At 40.0% G+C, this 21,866-nt stretch overlaps 1 protein-coding gene across 1 annotated transcript; it reads right to left on the reverse strand.

Moving 5' to 3' along the window:
* Positions 1 to 17,090: 17,090 nt before the first annotated feature.
* On the reverse strand, positions 17,091 to 20,810 carry LOC126644565 (probable G-protein coupled receptor 141). Its single transcript, XM_050324081.1, has 2 exons — positions 20,727 to 20,810; positions 17,091 to 17,981 (listed from the first exon to the last, which is right to left on the reverse strand). The coding sequence occupies exon 2, from the start codon at positions 17,952 to 17,954 to the stop codon at positions 17,091 to 17,093; it is 864 nt and encodes a 287-aa protein (XP_050180038.1). The 5' UTR covers positions 17,955 to 17,981; positions 20,727 to 20,810.
* Positions 20,811 to 21,866: the final 1,056 nt, after the last annotated feature.

Consider the following 21,866-nt stretch of genomic DNA (forward strand, 5'->3'; position numbering starts at 1 on the left):
TTTCTCCTACTGTTCTGAAGTGATAGACATGTGATATCACATAAACACCCAAGCAGCAGTGCAGTTATCAGTGCTTCTCCATTCCGTGCAGTCAGATTCTTTCTTTAGAGATACTTTGTCCTCAAAATCAGAGCCAACTGGAAAAAGGAAGGAATAAACTGTGGAGTATTTTTATTTTGAGAACCTAGGTGAATTCTTCAGATACACCTCAGGCATTTTCTTAAAAAAACACCTTATTAGTTGCATTTAGTTAACATAAACTTTGGAATAATCTCCTTATTGATATTTTCTCTTGGATTTTTGTGTTCTATGATGCTTCCTTCTGTCATACTCTTATTTTCCTGCAAGAGTACGAATTTTGCACTAGCACAATTAACACGACACTTGTACAAGGGGTTAGAGTTGTTAATGCAAAACTAGCCTGTGTGGTGTTATTATTTACTGCTGTGCTGTCCCTTGACAAATTGGCAGATTTTTTGTTGAAGTAATGGTGCTTTTTGGAATCTCAGTTTTACCATAATCTTAATTTCCATATTTCCTGAAATGAATGAGATGTCCTGAGCTTATTCCCCAGAGCTAAGTGCAGCATGGAAACCTGTAATGGCAGCAGAAAACCAGCAAGTGGCATTAACTGCATTGGGAGAGACTGTGAGAGGGTGAGCTGACAGGCAGCAGCTCTAACAACTGGAGAAGAGGCGCACAAAGTCGTGTGTGATGATGCCACAGTGGTTTGATACATACTTGTGATGCAATTCCCTTCTGTGGCAAGATTGAAATTACCTTTAACAGTAAGACTTTGGGAAATTGATATTATTTTTTTCTGTATGCTAAGGAAATATATATATTTATCTTTCAGATTATGATACAATGACTTTAAGAATAACTATAGAATGAAAATAAAATAATGGAGCATAGCTCTGTGTAAGCCCATATATTACTCATTCTTCCTTTTTCTGTGACAGAAGAAACCTGTTTTCAAATATTTAAAAAGATGCCGGAGTGGCAGTCTCTAGTTGTGTGGAGAAATATATCTTCTTCCTTTCTACCTTTTTTTTTTTTTTCCCAGGTCTGCGTGAATGTTAAATTTTGCTTTTCTCACTTCTTGATGCTCTTTCTCTTTTGAGTTTGGATTGTATTTTTATTATCCTTTCATGTGTTTCAGGTTCTAGAAACCATGCTCTCACAGATTTCAAGCTGGATAGTTTGACTACTGTATGCATACTTTTGCCTTCTGAAGTTTTCTTTTAAGTCAGAGAATAAGTCATAGCTGAAAGACAGGTTTGCTTTTTAAAGAAAATTGATCTATAGCCTGTGTTTAACTGTAGGTTCTGGTTTGCCTTTAAATCTTTATTCATGACTCATTGAAATGCTTCTTTTACTAGTAACTACTTTCTACTTAACCAGGCTTTCTGTCATCGATCATATTGTCTGTTCAGCCAGAAGGAAAAAATGTAAAGAATGATAATATTACAGTACCACTGATGTGCTTTTTCAGAGCTTTAATGGGATAAGTGTCAGCACTGATGCACTTCAACATCATCTATTGCAGCAATACTGAGAAGTGGAGGAAGAAGGGAGTTGAGTTAGCTGACATTTATGTATGTATCTTATGCATGATCAACTTAGCATTTGCTCCCAGTTGAAAGCAAATGTATATGAAGAAGAGGATTATGCAAAGTGAAGATTACTACTCTGAACACACCAGTTATTAATGTAAAATTATGAATGGAGTTGTACCTTTCATTGAGAAAGGAAAGAAAGACTCATGCAGACATGAGAATTCAGTGTGTGCTTTTCTAGCTGATTAACGTACCATTTTGAAGGAGAGATGGGGCAGGGAAAAAATAAATTCTTGAAACTTTTAATGAAGTAGCTCAATTACAGCTCACCTCAGATTCTCATCTCCTTGGTTTTGCTGTTTCCTTTTATTTTTAAATATAGTGATGTAGGTAACAGCCTGATTTCAAGCATCCCCTGCCTCTACCAGCTTGATGTGTGCTATGATTAAGGATTAATATTAAAGAACCTGAGACTAAACTACATCTCTCCACCAGCTTCACTGTTATGTGAATAGTACCAGTTATGAATTCTTCATAGCTCCCTTCAAAGAGCTCAGGTAGTCTGGATCATTTATCAGGATTGCACTGCGCAGTGTGGTTCCCTTAACATAAACATTTCCAAAAGCATATAAAAAGATATAATGAGGCCATGAATACTAAATTGTAAAGCATTGGAAATTAGATGTGTTAGGCAATTTACAATAATTTGTGTAATATGAAGGGCAGAAAGCTTGAACCTTTGATCTAGGAGTGTCAGACCTCTCAGTTTGGTTGTTAAAGCCAAGTATGGATGGAGATTGGGGTGGACAAAATATTTCCCTTATATTTCCAGTGGTCCATATATTCTTTTCATACTGAGTTCCAGTATTATTGACAGAATAAGACGAATATCTGGACTTCCTGAGTTGTGATAATGATGGATTGGTGAGTTCATATTTTAATTGTCTTATTTATCTTAAACATCTATTTCTGAAAGGGTTAGACTGCCTGCTGAAAGTACCCACCTCTTCAAGATAGCTGGCTTAAACTATACAGATATCTTTTGGGTGGCCACAGAAACAGTGAGTGACTTTGTGACGAACGGGAAGTTTAAACAGTGGAAAAACAGGGAGAGATAACACAAACCACAGAGTGATTCATCACGGCCAAATGGAAAAAAGATTTCACGACCTTCTCTAATCTTTTTTAAAAACACTCTGTTAAATGTTATGCACCGATACTCTTTTTCAGAGTGTGCTTTTCAAACAGTAGATCACTTGACATAATTGGTTTACAGTAGCTCCACTGGTATGAGGGATCCTCTCAATTCTGGGTGGGTTTTTTGTGTTGAGTTTGTCTGAGGAAGCACACAGCTGGCTGTGCAGAGTGGCAAGAGGCAATCTGTTCAGAGGCCATCTCAGCTGATGGTGAAGAGCAACCTGACAGACCATTTTTAAGAGGGAAATGTTGAAAGTATAGCAGTTATGCAGACAAGTTTGAGAATGTAATTTGGTGGTTAGGCTGTTTATGAGGAAGAAACATATGAAAGCATGTAAGTAGGTTTCTGAGAAGCTGACAAGTGGGCAGACACAACTGAGCCCAGTGAAGAAGAAAGGGAAGAGAGTGCTGATGAGTAATCCCACTCGAATCCCACTTGAGTCTTTCATGGCACCAAAGCCAACAGAAAATATCATGATACCACCAAGCACCAGAGTTCTTGCTAAACAAGTTTGAAAAGAGATATGTCGAAAAGGCTTCTAATGGTGGCACATTTTGATGATGGTATCAAACATACAAAACAGTTATTGGAAAATGTGTCTGACTTGAGTTAATAGTTGCATTGTCATGACAGTTTCATCATGTGGTGCTCTTCGTGTTGTCACAGCTATTGCCTATACATACAACATTCTGCACAATAAAACTAGTGTGCCACTTAGTATGACAAAGCTGAAGACCCTCGTTTTTTTTGGTGACATTACAGGAAAAGCTACTTGGTAAAACAGAAGTAAGTCAAGTCAAAAGAAAGAAAGAAAGATTTATGTGTCTTAGGCTTCCAGTTGCTAACTTTCTCAATCTAGCTACCTTTTTTAATGAAAAAGTAGGTGTCATCAGGTACTTAAAGGCAGTTGCATGTTGGACTATAGATAAATCCAGAAATGTTACGCACAAACTGCTGTAGATTTGCTGCAGGGCAGCACTTATTTCTTCACCTATGAAATTCTTGTGATGGGAGAAAGTTCATTGCTGGCTTTCCTCATTATCGGTGAATCAAATTGTGCTTGCCCTTCTGGATTACTTCCAACTGAATTTATATTGACAGAAATGAAATGTTTTAAAAATAGCTATGAGAGTCTAATTTTTACCAATATTACCAAACTCCTCATACTTTCTGTAGACAAAATTTGTTTCAGCATTTGACTGGTTCCATCAATCTTCAATCAAAAGTTAGTTGGGTGGATTTTTTCCTAAGTTTTTTCTTAAGTCAGAAGTTGCTTCAAAGGACATGCAAAGTCAGCTTTTGACGTACCAACATGATAATGGTTTTAGAGTCAGAGGCAAGCTATGTTCTTCTTAGAGACCTGATGCAGCTTTGCTGCTTTTGATCAGTTTTCACCCATGCAACAGCACGTTTCTTTTAATGTGCAAAGTGAGGGCACAGATTTGAGACGTTTGTAGTACAGTCAGCATGTTCCACAGCACAGACCCCATAGTTCAAAAAACCTCGTCACCTTCCCTCTGCTGCTGTTACCAGCCACGTGTGACAGCACTGCGAGGAAATCTTGCTTTTTCCAGTCTCAGTGGTTCAACCAACAGCCTTGATAGTCTCGACATTCCTTGCACTCGCCACTGCCTGTAGTTTCAACACACAGTCACCAGTCCTGGTTTGCTTGGCACCTGGAGATTACAGTATGAAACGTTATCAGTCCAAAGCTAGAGGTTCACCTACAGATGCCCCCGAAACTCTTCTAAAAAACCCTCTTTGTATGTACTTCTGGAGGTTATTGTTGATGCAGTCTGCTCATATAATCTACACTGGTTTAGGATGTTAAAGGATGCTGCCTGGGTTCTACACATCCTGACCAGGATCACTTCTTTCCCTGTCACAAGCAAGTAATCAACCATTTCTGCCACAGGTAGGTCCATAGCTGCTGGCTACTATATGTGAAAGTACGAAAAGAAGCTAAAGTCAAGGACTGACAGGGTTGCTGTGTGAAACTCTGGGATTTCAGTTCCCAGTGAGAATTTGCTGGTAGGCATTTCTGTGTAGCTTTCAGAGAGTTCTGAAATGATTCTTTCTCCACGATGAAAATCGGGATTTTGTTCTTGCAAGTAAACTGCATCAGTGTCTTGGGAGTCAGTGAGATAAGCTCTGTTAATTGTTTGTGCCATTTAGTCTTTGCTGACACCAGCACACTTATCACGCAGACCTGCTGATCACTTCCTTCCTGATGCAGAGGACATGAGTTCCAGTACACTCAGTTTGCACCTATGTTTTAGCCATAGTGAACAGTCTTACAAAATGTCTATTTTCCCTGAACATTCAGTGGGGAGTGGGCAAAACTTCTCCACCTCAGTACAGGCACTGGCAAAGTCATTTACTGACTTACAATGCCTTACTTCTTTCCAGATGTATGCATCATTTCCGAGACATGACAACTTCACATGTAGAGGATCTCTACTGGGTCCTGGCATTTTGATGGACAGGAAGAGGAGCTCTAAGCATTAGACAGGAAAAATTAAGTGCAACAGAATAGGACATGGGTTATTACTGGTCCCTTATTCCTATTGCTGGAACAGGACAATCATGCAGCCAGAATTGCTCAGGCTTTGGTTCATACTGAGCCAGTCAGGAGCTGTACAAGGCACAGCACTGTGGTATAAATGCTGCACATATCCATACCTAATAATGTTCATTTTCCTCATATCATTTAGAAGTAAACTACTCTTGCAATGCTGTTACACAACACAAGATATGGCTAGAGTTTGGTTAGAGAAAAGGGGGAGTTCTCTACAACTCTGACGGACAGGGATAAGCAGTGCTAATCCAGTAAAAAAGTCTGCATTGTTAATTTCATTGAGTGTCCTGGAAAATCTTTTTTTGTGTGCATTTCCATGATGCCCACTGGTTTATCTGAGGACATGTAGTAGCATGGTCCCTTTAAGAGTAATGAATCACAGAGTGACAGGACATTCCTATGGTTTTGTGTTGTGGAACAATTACATGTCAGTTTGGAGGTTAATGAGTTCTTTCCTCTGAAAGCTTATACAGGTTTCAAGAGGCATTCCCCAGAGCAGTTAAAACAGTCATTTAGTGACTGCCAAACTGGGTGCTTGAGCCATTGTCTGGCCTATTTGAGATATTCTACCAGGGCCTTTTCTAAATCCGTGTAGAAAGGGTTTCTCAGTTTACCAGGTAGATTAATGGTATATTTCAACTGCTTGAAGTCTTACCATATTTTTTAATATGCATTCACATAATTATTTTTCTGACTGGCTAGCATCCATCTCATTTAACTCTGTGAAAGTGTGTTTTGTTGGTTCTGCTAGCTGATCATACATTCATATTCCCACTGCCCTGCTTCACAGGAACAAGTGCCCAGCCAAGTTCCACTGGCCAGCTGGCAGCACTTCGTGAAATACTCCTACTGCAAGGATATTACTCACCAGAAAACAAAGGCTGGGGTTTACCCTTAGTGCTAAGCAATGGTAGATGTTCTCTTCTGATTTTGCAGGAAGAGTTGATGATCCAAAACTTGCTGGATTGCAGTTTTGTGTAGATTTTAAAGATGGGAAGCCCTGTGGACTCTCTTCCAGCTTATAAACTTATAAACATTCAGCAAAAGACATCAAGCTCTAGCTTACCTAGCTGTGTGCTAGAAGGGTGTTTCTAAAGTCCAAGGATCATGGTTTTACAGACTGATGCCTGGCAGAACCTGCACCTATGAGGTGTTTAAGTCAGGCAACATCCAAGGCCCTTACTTCTCGCTTTGTTCCTGTACCACAAATCCCCCAGACAGGGGTATCCCAGGTGCATCACTGCACCCCATATCTGGATTACAAAGTGACACTGCTGTCTAGGGTGGAAGTGCCTCCATGCCACTTCAGCTGTAGCCTTCTCTAATGGCAGCTGCTCAGAGAAACATCAACACAAGGGGACTGTTCAGTCGTTGACAGCCTGTTATCCGCTGGCAGAAAAACCAGGATGCTTTGATCAGAATCCCGTTGGCTCATGCATTGTGGGTATGCAGGAACAGAGGTGAGCTGAGAGCTTTTTCCCTGGAGCTATTTCATGAGGAGCCTACCACTGCAGAAGTAGGTGTAGAGGATGATGCATTACTTTCATACTAGATTATTATTCTCTCTGATCAGACAAGATCTGATTAAACAGATTTTATTCTGTCTGATAATGAGAGAAAAGCATTTCTTTTTAATTGAATTCCTTTTCAAGCTCTGTGAGCACTAGTAAGAGAAAATTCTACAACAAAACTAATAGAATTTGATATCATTATACTTAATGTTAGAGATATTCTGATTTGGGGTGATTTCAGTCAATTCAACCTCTGTAAGTGCAATCCATGGTTTTGGTCTATGAAGACTCTCCTAAAAATGTCTTTAATCTCTCCCTAGCATTTCATCTTTCAGTCATCTCAATTTGTCAGACAGCAATGGTTGTTTATCTTTAACCCATCACATTTTGTTACTTTCTGTTACCTTACTTCAGAGACATCTTTTTGAGCTGCCTCTTTTGTTTCTTTGTCTTTTTATCTATTTCTCTCTTGTTCTCTCTAAACTTTTTTTGTCATTTTAAATAATAAATAAGCAAATGGTTATGAGTTAGACCATTTTCTTCTTTTTCCATTCTCCCTTGCATTGTTTTATCTTGACATATAGTGGATTGAGTTTTGCAATTGAGCTATTTCACTTTTATAAAACACAAGGTTTTATTGTTGTTGTAGTCTCCATTCTGCAGATCTCTAAGAGTTCCTTCCTCTATGTAGTTCTAATCTTGCTCTAGTGCTTCTCATGCAGATACTACTGTTGTGAGATTATTTCCCAAGTCAGACTGTGCTGTCAGAGGAAGCCAACATCAAGATTGTTCAGATATTTCAACAAAAATCCCCTGCTTTGGCACAAAGATTGTCTTGTGAGTCTGTGGGCTGTGTCCATTCCATACATGTGATATGAGTCTTAGTACAAAGCTTTTGGGTCGAGTTGGTTGCATGGTGGGACCCTTCTTAAACTGCAGATGACACATCTGTAGTCAGACACCAGGATGTGTAAGAGTTTTTGTTACCCAAATAAGCTTTAAAGCTGTTCATATCTTCTGAAAAGTGATTGCAGTCACACTATAACTTTGGTTTAAGGCAGTGGTTCTCAAAACCTATACTCTCTAGCCTCCTCATGACAGAACTTAGTAGGCAATAAGTCAAGTAAGTCAAGCATTAGGGTCATCAACACCAGACGAGCTCAAGTCTAGAAACCTGAAAAAATTACATTGAACTTTATCGTGCTTGGTAAGTTAGTTTTTCCACCCACTAACATAAAACCAGTATTTCACCAAACAGATGAAAAGAAAACACACAACAAAGAGGTACACCATATGCTGTCTGATACCAAACCACTCATTCCTTAAAGGGAGTAAGAGCTACCTACAAATACATTCAGGTATTGCTGAAGAACCACACACCAAATCCATGGTTTCAGCTGGGATAGAGTTAATTTTCTCCTTAGTAGCTAGTCCCATGCTGTGTGTTGAATTCAGGATGAAAATAATGATGATAACACACTGATGTTTTGGTTGTTGCTGAGCAGCACTAAGTCAAGGACTTTTTAGTGTCTCATGCTCTGCCACTTAGGAGGTTCATATGATGCCAGGAATGAGCATGACTAAGACAGCTGACCTGAACTGGCCAAAGGGATATTCCATGTCACAGACTATCATATTCAATTTGTACATAAACTGGGAGAAGTTGGGCAAAAGCCCTCTGCCTGCTGCTGGGGAATGGGATGCACATTTGTGCATTGTTTGTTTTTCTTAGGTGTTATTACTCTTTCCCCTTTTCATTACAATTATTATTTTATTATCACCATTAGTATCATTAGTACTATTGTTATGCTTTATTTTAACTATTGAACTGCTCTTATCCCACAAGTTTTGCCTTTTTTCTAATTCTCCTCCCCACCCCACCGGGGAGGTGAGGGGAGCGAGATGAGTGAGCTGTGTGGTACTTAGTTGCCAGCCGGGGCTAATCCACACAAACAGTAACTCATAAATTGTGACCCTCTGTTGTAGCACAAAAGGTGGAACATAAGTTGTACAGAGATATTTTGTTCATCAACCTGAAATTTTAAAAAGTTTTAACTAATCCAGTTGTAATTTCTGCTGCTGTTACTCTTCTCAGGGAGTTAGAAGGTAAAATTTCAAGGGAAGGAGGAAGTTTGAGATAAAAAAGACTGTTGGTTTTCAAGTGCCATTTGTCTGAAATTATATTTCTCCTTTTGAAGAGTTCTATAGGTTAGGGGAAAAGGTTATTAACAGTTAGCAAAAGTGCCTTTTTTCAGATAGGAATGTTTTTAGGGTAACTATAGAGGGAAGCAGTAGAGCTAAAGCAGGATAGTGCCTGGTGACTTATGTTGCACAGTCTTGTTTATGGGACAGGCACCACCAGCCTGTGCCCTGACATTTTGTGCTTTCACAGCAGAGCCAGAGGACAGTGAGAGAGACACTAGGAGCAGTATCTTGGTGTTCCTTGTTGTGGAAAAACGTCTCTCTGAATTTGTTCCTTCGTTGGCTCCACAATACACACACAGTCACCTGGTTAGGTTAAGCTTTAGGAAAGGACAGTGCTATAATAATGCCAGGGAGAAAAGAAAATGTGAAGCCTGTGAAAATTCCCCATTATTTACAGCCTTTTTTTCCAGTGGGAACCCTTTTCAGCTGCCCGTTTTCATAATGCAACATTTTAAAGGGGGTTTCCACAGATAGAGAATATGAAAATGAAAGAGGAAGAATCCACTACAGGAAGAGGATTTATTAAAAAATATGGCTGAAGAATTGTTTATCACATCTTTGAGTAAACTGTACTGCTAGACTAATGTAAGATGTCTCACTGAGTTTGACACTTCTGCCAGGCAGAGTATGACATGAAAGCAGAATGTATTTTATGCTATTGTTTAATATCATATAAAGGTTCTGGTTTTTCAAAAATTTCTTTCTCGATTAACACAATTTATTTCTATGGAGTTTTAGAACTTACATTGTGCTTATGAAATGGTACTGTGTTTTGGATAGCACAAATCAACCTTTCCAAGTATTCTAGAAAAATCATGAATGAAAGAATCACTAAAGTCAAATGTCTTCTAGCCTGTCTCTTGCAGCTTTCTTTCCTTTGAAACATTCATCATCTCTCTCCTTCCTTGCCAGGACCTAAAAGCAGGCAGCTACTTTCTTGTTAGCACTAAGGCACTGAGAACCCCTAACATATCTTTCCTTGGCAGAAAGAAAATTACTTCATCTGGAGCCCAATTTCTCCTCTTCTGCTGTGTGCAAGTCCAATGCTTCACTGGCAACATTCACCAGCTAGTGTGTTTCTACACATACCTCTTTGCTCCAGTGTTGTTTTCCATAAATGATCATACACATCTACTTGTAGTGGGAGAGCCCCTCCAAGAAGGGATGCCGTCTCAGTCCCAAGTGGTGTGCTTGAGGGTCTGAAGCAGAGAGAGACAGCTAAGAAGCACAAGGAAGAAAGACCAGGCTGCCAAGGAGCTGATTTCACTGAGTGCACAGATGAGAGTATTTGCTGAGGACTTCACACGCTTTTGGAAAGAAGTTCCTGAAATTCACTGGGAGCATGTTAGGTGAATCAAAATATTAATCCTCTCAAGAGTTCAAGCGGAAGCCATGGAGTCTAAAAATTCAGAAATGGGGTTGCTGAATGCACATGACTTTGCGTGTCACATTTTTTCTCTTTCTTCCCTAGAACTCCAAAGAGTTTGTAGTCTCTAACTTTTCAGCACAAGAAATCTTACTACAACTGAGGAAGAACTGAAGCAGCTCACTGCAGCTCCTTCTCTTGCCTGTTGTTCTGTTGAGTTTATGACAAGGAGTAGATGACCATAAGCAATAACATCACCATGGCTGCATTCAAAAATTATATTTTTTGCTATTAACTTGCCATTACGCTGCACAGTTTCAGTGATGCATCTCTTTTATTTTATACATCAACATTTTCCTCCTGAGTGATGGTTTTTGCCCTTTGATTGTCAGCCTGGTCACAAAACTGTCAGCTGATGAACAAGATGTCTCTGTACAGTTTATGCCACAGCCTTTGCGTGACAATGCCTGGTCTTGACTTACGATGGATTTAATATGTGGCTCTTCAATGACAGTTTAAAATAATATAGTAAAAAGGACATGAAGAAATTGTAGGGGGTTTTTTGCTGGTCATTTGTAGCTTTTTTTTTTTCTTTCATTATTTTTTTCATGATTTCTCTGGGTTTGACTTTGTCTGATACTTACTCTCTGTATAACAATCATTGCTACAAATGATGCCCTCCTGCAGCTTTTCTGCAATGTTTTCATCCATGTTCTTACAGATAAACTAATTTTCGATTTCTTTCGTAAGTTTAGCCACATGTGGTTCTGCTTTGATAGTTGCCAGATAGTTGCTCTGTAGCTCACAGGGGCACTCAAAACCCCAAACTGGAGCGTATATGAGAAAAGGCAGGGATGTAGTATGTTTTTATGTTTAGGATTGCCACAGAAAAAATAAAGTGATAGTTAATTACAATTGCTGTTCAGAACAGGGACAGCATGATACACGAGTCCTAGGCTTGGGGACTGATCTCTTCATGGCAGGGTATCTGGATAGAGTAGAAGAACTGAAGAGGTTCAGACTCAAACAGTGAAAATACAAGATAGATGACACCTTTAACTCTGAATTCTGGGCAGAGTACATGAAGTGAACAATTTCATTATTCATGGAGACAAAGTTGGTCTGTCTGTATCCCACACACACTCTGCAAGTGTGCCATCCCCACACTTGATTCTTCTGGTGAACTCTCACAGGTCACTTTCTTTAGTTCACACTTCTTATCTGTGCAGGCAATGAGCTTCAGATACTGCAGACAGTAGAATGGGATTTTGTAAATTGTAATGATCTTCCTACTATGTATGGGTTGGGCAGCCTGAGCCATCTGAAGCAAATAGCATTACTTGGCTCATCCTTTCTTTTTCCCCACCAATATCTGTTAGTGCTCAGAATGTCATTGCTTGAGTGGAGAAGAAAAAAAAGGGAGTAGGATTGTACTTTTGTTTCCTCCTAATGCATCTGTTCCTTCTGCTTGCTTGCATTGCCTGTCTGACAGCATCATCAGTATGACCTTTCTATATAAGCAGGCACAAGGAACAGATGCATCGGAAGCAAACAGAGATTTTATTTAAAGCATTGATTTTCCAGATACTAGGAAGTATGTATTAAGAAAGATGTGCCTCTTGTGCATCACCCTCAGCACTGCTGAAAAGGATATGCCCATGTTAGGTAGAAACAGGCCATCTATAGTAGCACTGTAGCTGTGACAGCAGTGAGCACACTCATTTTTGATGGCAATTTTTGATGGAGCACGAATCCTCTTGCTCCACCTAAAGCTTTCTGTTATCAAACTAACTTGGGAAGTCAGGGATACAAATGGGATTTTGGTTTTGGTTTGCTTGCCTGCTCTCTTTATGTAGAACTTCATGCAGAGAACGACGACAGAAGATACATTTAGCAGTTTGATTTTCTTTGCTCCAGGATGTCTGGGGATTTTCCCAGTGTTCATTTGATAACATTAAAAATGAATGGGATGACTAAATGGCTTATAATTTTACATATTCATTTAACATGAAAGCAATTATTAACGTGTATCATTATCTCCAGAATTACTTGGATCCTGTTAATGGCATTCAAACCAACCGTTTTTAACTGTTTTCCAGGGGATGTGTCATTACATAATTCATAGCAAGAACAGTACTCTACAATCTGAGCTTAATACTGTTGTCCTTTCAGAATTTATTTCTCAGACCATCCTTCTGAAGAGTGATAATTTTCTGGTTTAACCAGTTTTCAGAGTGTTTCCAGATCTTAGGGGGGGACTGGTTATTGAATAGAGCTTATCTCTATCACTTTGAGTCTTAGATGTAGTAATACTGACATCAGTGCTCAATCCATTATCCTCTGAAGTAAGAGGACCATAGTGACACCAATGAGTGGTTTGACCTCACATGGCTGAACCCTAGTCAGTGAGATTAGGTAGAGAGAAAATGGTTAAGTATAAAAAAAAAAGAAAAAGAAAAAGAAAAAGAAAAAGAAAAAGAAAAAGGAAAAGAAAAAGAAAAAGAAAAAGAAAAAGAAAAAGAAAAAGAAAAAGAAAAAGAAAAAGAAAAAGAAAAAGAAAGAAAAAGAAAAAGAAAAAGAAAAAGAAAAGAAGCTTAGATTAAAATGCAGGAAAGACAAATCAGGGGTGAAGGCAAAGAGGCAGAGAGGAGTGTGGTTCATGGATAGTGTTAAAGAAAGTGACTATTGGGTGGAAGAAGGAGTGAGGATGATCTGGATGGTACAGTAAGCACTAGAATGAAGTTCTATGTGGAGCTTTGGTGCGAATTATCTTGTCATTTTTATTAACTGTAAGAAGAAGTTGAAGCTGCACTTCACTTTCCATACAATCATTGCAATGATTAATAATAGAGGTTGGGTGGCTGTGGGTGCAAGAATGAAGTATCATAGATCAAATTTCAGCTACATCCAATTTTCTGGCAAAGGAAGGTGGTGGCTGGTGGGCTGGGCCTGGCCAGCAGCTGAGCACCCACACTACCGCTCTCCCCGTCCCTCCACCCCCAGCAGGATGAGGGAAAGAATATGAAGAGCAAAATCAAAATTCAGGAGTTGAGCTGCAGACAGTTTAATAGGTGAAGGGAAGAGAAAAAAATCCCAAACAAATAACAGGCCAGAAATCACTTATTATCTCCCACAAGTAGATCAGTGTCCAGCCAGTCTCTGAGCAACAGTCACCAAAGAAGTCAATCCCCTTCCATCTTCTTCTGCTACCTCACTTTGCATTGCCATACACAACATCATATGATATAGAATATTCCTTCAGGTGAGTTGCCTCACCTGTGCTCTCTCCCATTATCTTGTCTAACCCCAGCCTATTCACTGTGGGGCAGACTGGGAAAGAGAGAAAGCCCTGATGCTGTGCAAGTTCATTCCGTCCCAGCCAGACTTAGTGCCATGTGCAGTTCTGCAGCACTCAAGCAAGGCAAACAGAGCAGGTCCAGTGCCAGCCAGCAGCCAGTGGTTGCCAGACAGCTGTGATGGGCAACACAGCTTCAGCATCATTCCAGGAAGTCATCAGTGGGTCAGGGTTATTTCAGCAAGGTGCACAGCCAGGCACAGGTAAGAAACTTCAGGCAATAGCCAAGGGCAAGGCCACCAAGTCATAATTTGTTACCATGGCTGAGGACATGCATGTAATTTCCCTTTTTCTCTCCCAAACTTGCACACCATTATGGTGGACTGGTCGATTACCAGCAGACTGACAAGCAATGTCAGATGACTCTGATCTTTACCCGGTGAGTCACCTTGAAATCACTGGTCAGTGAGAATAGGCAGTGACACAGAACACTTCTTCAAGAGACAGATTTTTTATTTAGCCACAGGAGTACAGTAAGGGGAAAATAATGTACTTGTTGCACCATCCACAGCTTTGCCAGTTTTCCTAAGTGCTTTGGTATATCCAACTTTAAAACCTCTTTGCACTTCATCTCTGTTGTACTGTATCATACATCTAGCTGCCACCTTTGAAAATCATGGGCTGATCAAACTGGTTTATGAGCAGGAGTAGATCTGGTAACATTAGAGGAAGCCATAAGGGCAGGATATTCAGAAGACTTCAGAGGGCTTGCTTTTGGACCCTGGACACCTCACATCTTTTAAAAGAGGCAGAAAGGAATCTGAAACCATCACAAGATTTCAACAAAGATTTTTATGGAAATGTCAAGGCAACCAATTATTCAGGATTGACAGAATAAATGTAAGCTCTTTCATTCAAAGAAATGTCATCAATCTGAGATATCAGTAGCATTGCTTTATAAGTGTACTTTATAAACGTCCCAAATCAATATTTAATCTGTGTGAATCCAGGGATCATAGCACTTTCTGTATCAAAGATTGCCAGACTAAAATTATGGAAATTTATGGGGCTGTGAAGGAGTAAGCATACCCTTGTGTGACTCATAGGAGTCTGGGGTGGGAGAAATCTGTCCTCAAGATGCTGGGATGCAGCAAATGACAGTGGGGCCTTTGGCAGAAAGTTTAGAGACCTTCTGCACCAAGCAGAGCAGGAAGAATGAATCATTAAAAAGAACCTGTAAATCATATGAAGATAAAACAGAGATTCCCAGAATGGATGTAATTCCCAAAGAATATAATCTGCTTAATGGAGAAAATGTGTACTCCAGTACACGTTTGTGTACACAGATGAATATACGTTGACCAGATTAAACACTCTTCAGTAAGTTTATTCTGGTTCTGGTTTCTGTTACATGTGTAAATGGAAAAAATATGGCATCTGAAAATAAATCAACAGGTAGCTGAAAGCGACCAGACATCAAAGTTTTTTGAAGGTTGATAAAATATTTCCCTCTCCTAGACAGTGTCTGATCCTTCAGTAGAGGATCAGACCCCTCAACTGAAATTCCAGATCCAGTTATGGAACCAAAGCAACTTGTATTTCTTTGGTCACAATGGACCAAGGGATAACAGCCACAGATCCAGTCATGATGGAAGAGTGATATAAGGCAGTTTTGAATCCTGTGGCCTGTTCTGGTCTCATTCACTCTAAATACATAATTATCATAATTCAGTGAGCTGCTTGTGGCTTTTGAATGAAACAAGTAAAGGTGAAGTTGTGATAATGATAAGTTTTCATATAATTTCATTTAATAAACATTACGTATAATTTAGGAAAAAAAGATTATGCTGAGATATGCTACTACTCTGTTTAAAGTGTGGGTTAGATTAGTGGATTGAGAATTTACTTAGGTGAGGTGGATTAAGAACGGATTGAATGGCAGATCCCAGACGGTCATAATCAGTGGCACAGGGTCTAGCTGGAGGCCTCCCAATAGTGGTGTCTCCCAAGGTTCAATACTGGGTCCAGCATTGTTTAACTTGTTCATCAATGACTTGGATGAAGGGACAGATGCCTCCTCAGCAAGTCTGCTGGTGACACAAAGCTGATAGGAGGGGCCAATACCCCAGAGTGCTGTGCAACCCTTCAGAGGGACCTCAACAGGTTGGAGAGATGAGCAGAGAGGAACCTTCTGAAACTCAACAAATTCAGGGTCTTGCACCTGGGCAAAAGTAATCCCATGCACCAGCACAGGCTCAGGGCTGACCTGACACAAAGCAGCTCTGTGGAGAAGGAGCAGGGTGTCCTGCTGGGCAAAAAGCTGTTCATGAGCCAGCAGCGTGCCCTTGTGGCCAAGAACGCCAATGGTGTCCTAGGGCGCATTACAAAGAACATTGACAGCAGGGCGAGGGAGGTGAACCTGCACCTCTACTCAGCCCTAGTGAGGCCACATCTGGAATGTTGTGTCCAGTTCTGGGCTCCTCAGTACAACAGAGACATGGAGCTCCTGGAGCAGGTCCAGCAAAGGGCTGTGAAGATGAGCACCTCTAGTCCTCCACTGGACCATCTCAGCATCTCTTATAAGAAAGGCTGAGAGAGCTGAGCCTGTTCAACTCCAAGAAGAGACAACTGAGTGGGGCTCTCATCAATGTCTATAAGTATCTGAAAGCAGGGTAACAAGAGGATAGAGCCAAGCTCTTCTTGGTGGTGCCAAGCAATAGACAAGAGATATGAGGAAGAAACTGATGCACAGGAAGTTCCACCTGAATATGAGCAAGAACTTTCTTGTGCAGATGACCGAGCACTGCAACAGATTGCCCAGAGAGGTTGTGGAGTCTTGGTCACTGGAGATATTCAAGAACCTTCTGGACACAATCCTGTGCAATGTGCTCTGGGATGATCCTGCTTGAGCAGAGAGTTTGGACCAAATGACTCACTGTAGTCGCTTCCAACCTTACCAATTCTGTGAATACTTCTCATTTGAATAGATTTTATGTCCTTGCTATCTAAAAAACACTAGTATAAATGTCCTGTAAATGAATTTATTTCTTCCATCTCTTCCCTTCAGTATCACAACTGACAGAAGTTGTTACACCTTCAGAGTAGACAACTTATTGATCACTGTAGGTTGTCGTTACTGAGACATTCTGAGGAAAAAATACAAAGGAATGGATACTTTTCCTGTCATTGCTAGAGAAGGGCAGCTGAGGAAGATCTTAGTGAAGCTTCAGGGCATGACACAGGACAAAGTGTTGGGTAAAACTTGTGTTTGCCTTAAAGAGAAAAGATAAAAAAACAGCTTGTGCAAGCTACACAGTTTTATTTCTGCCAAAAACCAGTATTGACACACTGCAACTGGATTTCCTGGTAGTTCACAGTTTAGTGGGCTATCCCTGCTATGAAGCACAACATATCCAAGCAGCACATTGTTGTTAAAGCCAAAAAAATTTCATTGTACGTGAGCAGTTTATGGTCTTTATCAAGGTGGTAGTTTTGGATATAATATACTCTGAATACATGATGAGGCATAAAGCAGACTAATGTTATCAAGATGAAGAAGAAACTCTTTGCCTGAGCCCTGAATTCCACGTGAGAGTTAATGTCAGGCCAGTATTTCACAGCCAGTCTACAGATCACCGTCAGCTGGATTACTGTGAGCACAGCACAAACTGCCACCAAAATCCCGATCAAGCAGTAGTTTGCGATCACCATGTAGGGCTCTTGCATCTCCCTGTGGAACTGAAAGCATTTGGAGGGGTGGTATGTCTTAGAGGTGCCATAGTATGAGAGAAAAACAGGTGTGATGACCAGCACTCCCGTCAGCCAGACAGCACCCATCCAGGCTGTAGTGTAGCACTTCCTAAACTCGAGCCGGAAGAGGCGGACTACGATGATAGCCATGTAAAACACGAACGTGGTGTACATGTGCAGGTAGATGATGGCACTCGTCAGCCTGCAGGCAAACCACCCGAACTTCCACTCCCACAAAATGTAATAGCTGAGGCGAAAGGGGATGCTGAGCAGCATAAAGGTGTGCAGCACCAGGAGGTTGATGATGATAATGGTCATCACAGATTGTGATCTCCTTTGGAACAACTGACGGGACATCATGATGATCCCAAGGGTGCCGCCAGCCAAGTTGATGATGTACAGGACTATGAGAACTGTGCAGAGCTCCTCTGAGGTGTCCAGAAGCGTGTCACTGGAGGAATGATTCTGCTGGGTTATGTTGCTGTTAGGCATCCTCCTAAACTCTTCTTTTGAAGGTTACTGAAAATGAAAAATAGAAGTGACACATTTTCTTCATTGCTTCCTTTATCACCAACTGTGGAATGTTACAGTTTGAATTGTATTTGAAATTATCATTCTGTGTAGTATACAACCTTATAATTGTTGTCATACTGCATATGACAGCAATAACCCATGCCTGTCAGTGTGAAAAACACATTTTACATAATTATGAATTAGATTTTACTAAACTGCATTCTAGGATTTTTTTTTCAGTAATTTGCCTCTAGATTCAGCCATTTAGGTTCAGAACTAGCCAAGACACTGTCTGTGTGTAAATCATGCAAGCTTAATCTGCACTCATGTTATAAAACTAAAACTGAAGGTGGGAAAATACTGAAATGTGAAGAGGTTGTACTTATCATGTGAACATATTCTATGACAAGACTTGAGCCATCTTTTTAGCAGCTTGCTGGTTGGGTGCTGAACACCCATACGGTAGTAGCAGTTTCTTTCTAGATACATAGAGCAAATTGAAAATAAAGATCTACAGATGAAAATTCAATTTCTTCTTGCTTCAGCTCCAAATATTTCTGCTACAGAGTTTCACCTGAGCTACTCGACCATAGTGATAAAAGCTAGAACTTAAGAATGATCTTCTGAAAGATATAATACTTTTGGCTCTTGTTGAAACTAGCCACAAAAAGCTACATTCTTATTTAGATTTAAGGCAAAATGTGGACTGTTCAGTTGTTTGGGCTTGCATACAGATTTCTGTACAAGTATATGGGGAGAACATGCAGGGTATATACATACTTTGCTAGTGAAATATGTCCTTATCCTAAAAAGAGTTTTGAAAGAACAAAGTAAGAGTTGAAAAATCATATCTTAAAAAAGCAGCGTCTTCTCTCTGATTCCTTTGAAGTTCAAAATCAATAAACTTGTTTTAATAGGTAATTTTTAATTCTATTGCACTCATCTGTAAAGTGGTAGACTGCAACTGCAAAGCATTTTCAGAGAAACTTCTTATTTATGAAGCATCAGGCAAAGCATCTTTAGAAAGCCAAGTCTGATATAAACGTTTCTGTTTACTTCCCTTTAAAATGCATGACCTTAGAAGCATTTAAATGTTTAAAATTGTATACCCACCTGATATTCCAGAGACAAGCATGAGAAATTTGCTTCCCCAGAAACTTTGCTATAACGAAAGTTTTACAAGGAAATTAATTTTCCAATGTGTATTGCTAATATTTCAAAGTGGCTTTAAGAAGGTACAATCTTTTTGCTGTTCCACACATCATAATTATGATTTAATGCCTACATATTATATCACTCAGAAACAGACTACATTTTTTTCACTGTTTATAGAAATAAAATATTTGAAATTTACCTTATAATCTCTTATTTTTGTGACTTCGGCCTTTGCAATTTCACACAGCTATAGTAAATGTCATAACCAGCGTGAAAAAAGAGCATTTGGTATTAGTGTTTGACTGAGAATGGCTGAGGGTTTTCCCAGCCCACATACAGGAAGCAAAAAGCCTTTCTTCTTACTTCGCTGTGATAGTAATCTCATACATTCAAGATATAATGTTCTTTTGGTCACGCAGAGAGAACTGCTGAAAAGCTGTTGAGCTGTCAGAGACCATCGTTGTGCTTGGACCCGTACAGACCCACAGATGTAGTCAGGACTGCTGCCCACAATTTTGTCAATGTTAAAGCTCAGATGGGCAGTGAGCCCATACAACTACCACAAGTTACTGTGTTTTGCTGCTAAACAAGTAAAAAGTGCCACTGATCAAGAGAAGAAATACACAGCTGAGCAAAGGACTTTTTCCTTATGTGTGCACCTGCCCCCTAAGATTGTTTTATGTTTAATAGTTAAGCTAAGTGTGCCAGAATAACAGTGTGTAGCAGAGTTAACAGAAAATTTCACTCTAACATGTTATTAGATCTTCAGGAATTCAGAGATTACTCACTGTTTAAATACTGTAAGTAAAATAAGCTGCAGACATATATAGAAAGCAACTTAAGAGTTCCTGCTGGTAATAAAAGATGTAAAAAGGCCACTGGGCCTTGAAAATGATGCCTGAACCACCGACATGGATGCTGACCCCAAACCATATCATTAGTATAAGGTAGCTCAGTAAAAAGGAAAGCTTTGAATCCAGCCTCTTCTAGAGACATTAATAAACAGTTTCTTGACCAGAAATGAAACAGAAAAATGTTAATCCAGTTTACTTTTCAACTACAGTTGGGGGGGGGGGAAAAAAGTAGACCAGTCAGAGTCATCACTACTCAAACTTTGTAGGCAAAACATAAGGTTTTGTGAGCAATAATATAAAACCAATATTCCAACAGGGCTGAAATAATATTGCTCCTGCCATCATGAAGACATCCTCTTCTGTGGATGAGAGGATGATTCCCTCTGAGAGGCTGCTTTCATACTAATTACAGTGTTAGGAAGAATAAGATGTGAAAGAGAAGTAAAGAGATAGAAGCAAAGAGATACAAAGACTAAAAAAAAAAAACTCAGTAAGAGAAACAGGAAGGGCTGTGAGTGTGAGAACGAATGTACAAACAGTAGTCTGTGGTCTGTGAGATAGCCTCTGGATAAACTCTGAAAACTTTGAGAGAACAGTTACCATTTCATCTAGACTAGGATTCAGAACAGGAGGGATGACCATTTTGGATGCTCCACATAATTGCATGTTTGCAGTAAAGGAGCTGTGCAGTTGTTCCATCAGAGCACTAGAGAATAACAGCTGCATGGATAATGGTACTCACCAGGTATGGTTCCAGCATCACTTATTCCCACATAAGGACAGGCTGCTGCCTGACATTGTAGCGATGGTGGTTGGATGGCAGAATGATCCACTGGTTCTGCAGAAATGCACAGGAAGGCAGAAAACAGCCTGGGTGCCAGGCACTGCTGGTTCCCCTGGGTTAGAATGATCATGAAACTACACCCACAGCCTCTGGGTGAAATAGGGAAATGCCTGCTGCCTTGTGCTCTGACCACAAGACTTGAAGGGATCCACAAAACTTGAAACACCAATAATCAAGGGGAGACTTGAAGAAATTGCTTTCCTCAAAGGGTCTCAAATGCCGGCACTCCAGAAAGAGCTGAATCAGACTCTGAGAACAAGAGCTTTGAGCACTCTCTTTCCTTGATGAGTCCAGTCTGAGCTCTTTGGATGTAAAATAAGGTCAAAACCCAGCAAAGGTGTTGCATAGATAATTCTCTTGTCACCTTGGGGACAGTGCTGTTGGCTGACACCAAAACGGCTGGAGGTCAGAAACTGAACTTCTTGATGTTTTCGTACCTCTGACTCTCTTTTTCCTTGAAACATCTCTTGAAGCTTGTATGTTGAATTTGCTCAGTGTGCTAACATTTCATCTTCATGTTCTTCTATTAAATTTTTAAAAAATTAAAAAAAAAAATCACTCAAAACTTGACTCAGTCCTGTAATGTAGGTTTTAGGTTCATTTTTTTATTTGAGTACAAAAGGAAATTGAGTCACATCAGCCTGTTCAAACGAACATTCAGCTCTTGCGTTTGCTTCTTACTTGGACAGCACATAGCTTGCCTTGACTAACAGTGAGAAGAAAGACTGAAAGAGAAATGCATTTATACACAGCAGAGATCCAGGTCCTGACTAGGATCACAAACAGATTTTAAGGAAGGAGGGAACTGTGCATGTCTGAATAAACATTGAGGAAAACAGAGGACAAAGAAGAAGAGTGACACTTTTGATTGTTGAGATGGGAAAATGTAGTAGAAAAAGTAGTAGCTGAGAGAAGAGGAACAAGGCCTGTTGGATGTTCAGAGACGGGATGAGTCTCTGTGGAAGTGCCGCTGTCGGTGCCCATGCGTAGGTGTAGCAGAGTTCCTTTAAGCAGGGGCTAAATCTGCAGTAGAACTCT

The sequence above is a fragment of the Myiozetetes cayanensis genome, unplaced genomic scaffold (assembly GCF_022539395.1).
Source record: "Myiozetetes cayanensis isolate MyiCay16 unplaced genomic scaffold, myiCay2020 scf1, whole genome shotgun sequence".
NCBI lineage: Eukaryota > Metazoa > Chordata > Aves > Passeriformes > Tyrannidae > Myiozetetes > Myiozetetes cayanensis.

Coding starts and splice junctions, on each gene's coding strand:
- LOC126644565 (XM_050324081.1), bottom strand. CDS start 17,954: ATGCCTAACAGCAACATAACCCAGCAGAATCATTCCTCCAGTGACACG.